This window comes from Heterodontus francisci, chromosome 43 (genome assembly GCF_036365525.1).
Source record: "Heterodontus francisci isolate sHetFra1 chromosome 43, sHetFra1.hap1, whole genome shotgun sequence".
Taxonomy (NCBI): Eukaryota; Metazoa; Chordata; class Chondrichthyes; order Heterodontiformes; family Heterodontidae; genus Heterodontus; species Heterodontus francisci.
Genome location: NC_090413.1, coordinates 30,356,409 through 30,362,948, shown reverse-complemented (window position 1 = coordinate 30,362,948; position 6,540 = coordinate 30,356,409). Strand labels below are relative to the sequence as shown.

At 45.5% G+C, this 6,540-nt stretch overlaps 1 protein-coding gene across 1 annotated transcript in view; it reads left to right on the top strand.

The window, feature by feature from the left end:
* Positions 1–4,894: 4,894 nt before the first annotated feature.
* pde4a (phosphodiesterase 4A, cAMP-specific) overlaps positions 4,895–6,540 on the top strand; it is a 478,599-nt gene continuing 476,953 nt past the window's right edge. Inside the window, exon 1 of the mRNA XM_068021346.1 lies at positions 4,895–5,590. Within this exon, the coding sequence (XP_067877447.1) occupies positions 5,328–5,590 (263 nt within the window). The 5' untranslated portion in view covers positions 4,895–5,327. The remainder of the gene's footprint in view (positions 5,591–6,540) is intronic.

The window sequence follows — 6,540 nt, the reverse complement described above, 5'->3', positions numbered from 1 at the left end:
AATGAATGAATTTTTTTTTTTAAAAAGCTGGTCTCAGCCCACTGGCATTTGGGTGCTACAGTTACCTTGATGTTTCTGGCTAGGGAATGAAAAAAAAAATCAGCCATCGTTCCTGTTCACTATTCACTGAATTCATTTGGAAGCAAGTGTGTGAGAGCAGGATTAGTCACAGCTGTGATGCTCTTGCAACAAATTACTACACTGCCAACACTCATTTCTAGGCTCCCACATGAAAAAAGGCCACTGGGGAGATATCAAAGAGTCCAGTACATGTGGAAACGTTCCATGCTAAAGAGTCAGCACTTTCAACAGAGGAGAAAAGAAAATTGGAAAAAATATTTTTCACACTTGTTTTGGTATGAATCAGTTAGATTTTCTTCATGCAAATCATCTACAGGTATTCAATTACTAGAAAAAAAAACATTAAAAAGTCCATTAGAAAATGTTGGTTGCCTGAGGTACTTGATTTGCAAGATATTAATTAAACTAATGACCCAGCAGTACTTGGCTAGAGATATGTAGCTCCAACAACATTCAAGAAGCTCGACATCATCTGGGCAAAGCTGTCTGCCTGGTCAGCACCCCAACCACCACTTAAACATTCACTCCCTCCACCTCCGGTGCACCATGTTTGCAGTGTGTATCATATGCAAGATACACCACAGCGACTCACCAAGGCTTCTTCAACAGCAGCTCCCAAACCTGGGACCTCGACCACCTAGAACGACAAGGGCAGCAGGCACATGGGAACACCACCACCTGCATGTTCCCCTCCAAGTCATATACCATTCTGTTGATTCTGTTCCTTCATTGTTGCTGGGTCAAAATCTTGGAACTCCTCACCTAACCACACCGTGAGAGTACCTACACTACATGGAATGCTGCGATTCAAGAAGTCTGCTTACCACCACCTTTTGAATGGCAATTAGAAATAGGCAGTAAATGTTGGCCTTGCCAGCAACACCCACATTCCATGAATGAATTAAAAATGTACAGGAGGCAAATGTGGCAGAGATTTAACACTTTTCAGCACACAGCAACACAGCTTCATTCAAATTCAATTCATGATTCAGCTTGTTTAATTTTCCCTTTGTCATTTTTAGTGAATCCATAATAGTATACACATTAAATTGAGCAATGCATCGTCAGGGAAGACTGAACAGACTCAAAGCACTGAAGTGTGTCTGTTGTCTACCAAAATTTTGGGGAATGAAAAAAAGCTGTTAGGTCCATCTAGTCCTTTCCCTAATCCGTTTTCTTCCCACACCCCTCCCCCTCCCACCCTGAAAACGCTGACTCTCCCTAGGGTACAATTCACCTCCTCTCCTGAAGAGGAGGATGCTCTCTAGGGTACAGTGCTCCCTTTCTCTTCTGAAGGTGCTGACTCTCTCTGGGCTGAGTTCCACACATGCGATTTACCTTGAGTTTAGAGAAATGAGCGTTACCAGGGTATTCAGTTACAAAGGGTGTCAGGGTCAACCCTGAACCTGGTCTCACCCCATATCTACCATTCAGTGGGAATCACTGGATAATGATCAGGAGCAGGAACCCGGGCTGATTTTCCTCTCGATACCTAGGGGGAGGCTGAGGCCAGCAAATTTATTATTCAAACTTGCAATTATAAAATAGATGTTAAATTTTTCAGAACCTTAGATGAGAAAGACTGTAGCAACGCAAATGTTAGCAGGAAGGCAAGTCAGTGAACCACTGGATTGAAGCGAGTACACCAAAGGTGGGCAGTCTGCACTGGAGAGAAAAACAATCTCAAGGAGAGGCTAAGAATATCAAAAAGGACCAGGACACATTGGAAAAGAAAGGAACAGGAAGAGTAACAAGATATTGTGAACATTCACAAAGAATCCCAGCAGTCACACCAGAGACTGGTTAAAAAAGCATCACCTGTCATGTCCTGCTGGACAACATGCAGGTGTAGCATAAGTGTTGGTATGTCATGGGGACTGATGACAAATGGGACATCACCTTGACTTGTTAAGGAGAGAACCAGGATCCCTCAGAGGAGAAACACAGGTTCAGTATCAAAAACAAGGGACAGAAGGAAGCAAATGTCATGTGTACAAACATTACGCTATCTCCTATTCTTTCCCAGGACTAAGAACAGTACAGCACAGGAACAGGCCATTCAGCCCTCCAAGCCTGCGCCGACCTTGATGCCTACCTAAACTAAAACAGTCTGCACTTCCGGGGCCCATATCCCTCTATTCCCATCCTATTCATGTGTTTGTCAAGATGCCTCTTAAACGTCACGATCGTACCTGCTTCCACCACCTCCCCCGGCAGCAAGTTCCAGGCAATCACCACCCTCTGTGTAAAGAACTTGCCTCGCACATCCCCTCTAAACTTTGCCCCCCGCACCTTAAACCTATGTCCCCTAGTAACTGACTCTTCCACTCTGGGAAAAAGCTTCTGACTATCAACTCTGTCCATGCCACTCATAACTTTGTAAACCTCTATCATGTCGCCCCTCCACCTCCGTCATTCCAGTGAAAACAATCCGTGTTTATCCAACCTCTCCTCATAGCTAATGCCCTCCAGACCAGGCAACATCCTGGTAAACCTCCTCTGTACCTTCTCCAAAGCCTCCACGTCCTTCTGCTACTGTGACGACCAGAATTGCACGCAATATTCTAAGTGTGGCCTAACTAAAGTTCTGTACAGCTGCAGCATGACTTGCCAAATTTTTATACTCTATGCTCCGACCGATGAAGGCAAGCATGCCGTATGCCTTCTTGACTACCTTATCCACCTGCGTTGCCACTTTCAGTGACCTGTGGACCTGTACGCCCAGATCTCTCTGCCTGTCAATACTCCTAAGGGTTCTGCCATTTACTGTATACCTCCCACCTACATTAGACCTTCCAAAATGCATTGCCTGACATTTGTCCGGATTAAACGCCATCTGCCATTTCTCCGCCCGAGTCTCCAACCGATCTATATCCTGCTGTATCCTCTGACAATCCTCATCACTATCCGCAACTCCACCAACCTTTGTGTCGTCCGCAAACTTATTAATCAGACCAGCTACATTTTCCTCCAAATCATTTATATATAATACAAACAGCAAAGGTCCCAGCACTGATCCCTGCGGAACACCACTAGTCACAGCCCTCCATTCAGAAAAGCACCCATCCACTGCTACCCTTTGTCTTCTATGACCGAGCCAGTTCTGTATCCATCTTGTCCGGCAGCATCTGTGGAAAGAGAAGCAGGGTTAACGTTTCGGGTCAGTGACCCTTCTTCGGAACTGACAAATATTAGAAAAGTCACAGATTATAAACAAGTGAGGTGGGGGTGGGGCAAGAGATAACAAAGGAGAACCTTCTCCTTTGTTATCTCTTGCCCCACCCCCACCTCACTTGTTTATAATCTGTGACTTTTCTAATATTTGTCAGTTCCGAAGAAGGGTCACTGACCCGAAACGTTAACCCTGCTTCTCTTTCCACAGATGCTGCCGGACCGGCTGAGTGATTCCAGCATTTCTTGTTTTTGTTTCAGGTTTCCAGCATCCGCAGTATTTTGCTTTTATCTATATCCATCTTGCCAGCTCACCTCTGATCCCGTGTGACTTCACCTTTTGTACCAGTCTGCCATGAGGGACCTTGTCAAACCTCGAGACTATGGAACTCCTCACCTCCCTCAGTCTTGTCTTCCTCCTGTAATCTGCAGGCTTTTAAAACCCAAGCTTGATGATTCTAATCATTGCATCTCGATCTACCATATCTTCTGTCTCAATGCAAGACTGGCACCTGTTCATTTTGGACTGAAGAGTCTAACTGTTGAGAAGGTCTGCTGGTGATGTTTTAAATGGAAAGAGCACACCAAAAAGTGGGCATAAAAAGAAGGTATTTTCCCATTTTCTTCTGTGCACTTTAACTTCGAGAAAGAGAACCCTGAGGAGGGAATATCTCACCCAACTCTCCCCTGAGTTTAACAAAAGCAGAGCAAGCACTTCTGTGGCATTGTGCACCATGGGTCTTGACCCTTCACCTGGCTTCTCAATTAAAATAAAAGGAACCCATAGAATGCAAGGAAACAGGTAGAGACACAAAATACAGCACGAGAGGCAGATGGAGTGATGATGGAAGCAGCTTGGAGATATTGCTGTGAATTAGACTGTGGTTTGTGTGTCTCAGTGCCAGAGAGCGCTCGCGAGTATTTCTTAACAGAAAAAAAGATAGTGATCTTTAGTGTGAGAGGAAGAGAGAAGCAGAGAGACTGCAAAGGAAGGACTGAGGGGCAGAGAGAGCTTTGGAGAGAGGCTGAACTCTGCAGTATTGAGGGCTGAACAATAATCCAGTACTGACACTTGGCAAAAAAGCGGCAAAGCAGCAAGATCTGCGGCAGAAGCGAACACGATTACCAACTGCATCTGTAAGTTTGGTGGAAATACGTGGGACGGGAAGAGGCGGATTTTATAAAAGCGAAATAAAAATAGAAGCAGAGCGACAGAGGAATGATGTGTCTGGAACACGGTGCTGGTAAGGAACGGGGAGAAGTTTATTAGCGATTAGGAGACACGAGCACCTATTCCAGCCCCGAATAACATGCAGGAGAGGGTCAGAGCGTGTGTGAAGATGGGAGATACACCAAGAGGCATTTAAACAGGGAACGGCGGGGCAGTGATCCGCCAGACAGAAATCTATCAGAGCAAAACAAATCAGGCAAATGGGAGCGCAGCAGAAAAGGGAATAGCTACTGATTGAGACGGAATCAAAAACAAACAAAAATAGAAGATACACAGTAGAGGAGGGGAAGAGGCGACCAAAAATGATATTGAATAGCAGCGAGTTCCGTTCGAGACAGAACTGCTAAACCACGTTATTTTAAAAAAGGTGCAGATACAATTATCCGGGGGGGGGGGGGAATAGACAGCAGGAAAAGTCCGAAAATTAACTGGGGGAGGAAAGTCTAAATGAGGAAAGTGCGTGCGGAGGCACCGAATGAATCCAACTGAGGAAAACATTAGAAAAGACTAAGCCCAGGAAGGATCCCAAGTGAGATGTGATTCTCCTGGATGGGACAGAGTTATTGTAAGGCACGAAGCAGGGAGGGAGTCACCTGCAACCACCCCATCTGAGCTTTAGACCGTGACTATGAGCAGATCAGCCTGGACCCCGGCACCGTGAGCATTACTTGGATCTGTTGAGATGAAGCTTCCTCCTCAGTGATCTCCAGCTGGGATATTTCGGCTCCTGAACCCAGTGGTGAAGTTCTGCTGGAGCTGTGCTGGTATCAAGCTTCTCATCATTAAAGTCAGTCTCTGAGCTGCCCGTTACATTCAAATCAGGTTTCCCTCCCCTCCTTGGACAATGGATCCTCCGCCCTGCTCCAAGAAAAGCCTATCCCTGTCCCTACCTGTCCCCCGAGAGGGGCAGAACACCCTCAAACCCCCGCAACACCTGTGGAGACAGCCCCGAACTCCCATCAAAATCAAACACCGCGGCTACTCGGACACTGACCGACATGTACACCGGCAGATGGAACGGTCCAACGCCATGGATACAAGTGATAGACCCGGGTTAAATAAATCCCGCATGTCCTGGCCATCCTCTTTTCAAGGAACTCCCAGACGGTAGGAATTGGCTTACTTTAACTACTCAATAAATGAAGAATACATTAAAGAACCAAGGGTGTATTGGCACTCAATCATTTCGCACAGGTGATTTGGACACTGCTATTGAGAGGTTTTCGTGATCCCAAGTGTTTGATATTAATGAGTTTCTAATTACCCTATCTGCTGTGAGAGTAATGGAGGATTCCCTCCTGTGCGGCTAAAGCCTCAGAACTGGCTGTGGACATATTAAAATTATTCTCAGCAAATGGACTTTAAAAAAAAAGTTTTTCGATGTTTTTAACTGCTTCTTAAAAGGTTGGGCCCTATACTAGAATATGTGGGTGTTATAGATGGTGCCTGTCCAGTGCCTGAGGAATGGAGGATGTGGCTGCACAGTGGGACCGTGTCTGGGCAGTGGAAGCAGTGTCTGCATAGTGGAGGCAGTGTTTGTGCAGTGGAGTTAATGCTTGTCCAGAGGATTCAGTGTCTGGGCAGTGCCTGGAGAGTTGTAGCTATTTTCACTTGTTTATGGATGTGTTTTAATTATATTTACATGTGAAAGTGCCATTATATCACTTGCAAAAACAGCTTTAGCATCCCAGTGACAAAAGGCACTCCCAACACAGCACTGAGTGCCCATGTCTCTAGAACATATGTACCAAATCTGCTTACTACTGCTTGATTTAAAAAAAAAATAATAATTACACTTTTTTTCAAATGTGTTGTCTCCTCTTCTGAAAGTGTTGTGGCAAACCACACCTCTGGTATCATGTCCCAAGTGCCCATTCTTCAAGTGTGAGTGGGGATAGTGAGTGTTGTCATCACTGCTGAGTCCTCTCCTCTCCTGACCTCACCTGATATCCACACATCTGCATTTTCCAGTTGGAGCTGAGTTTCTCTCCCTAACTCAGGTCCTCAAAGCTAATTATGGTTGAGATCAGCACAGAAAAGGAATCGAACCTGGAGCG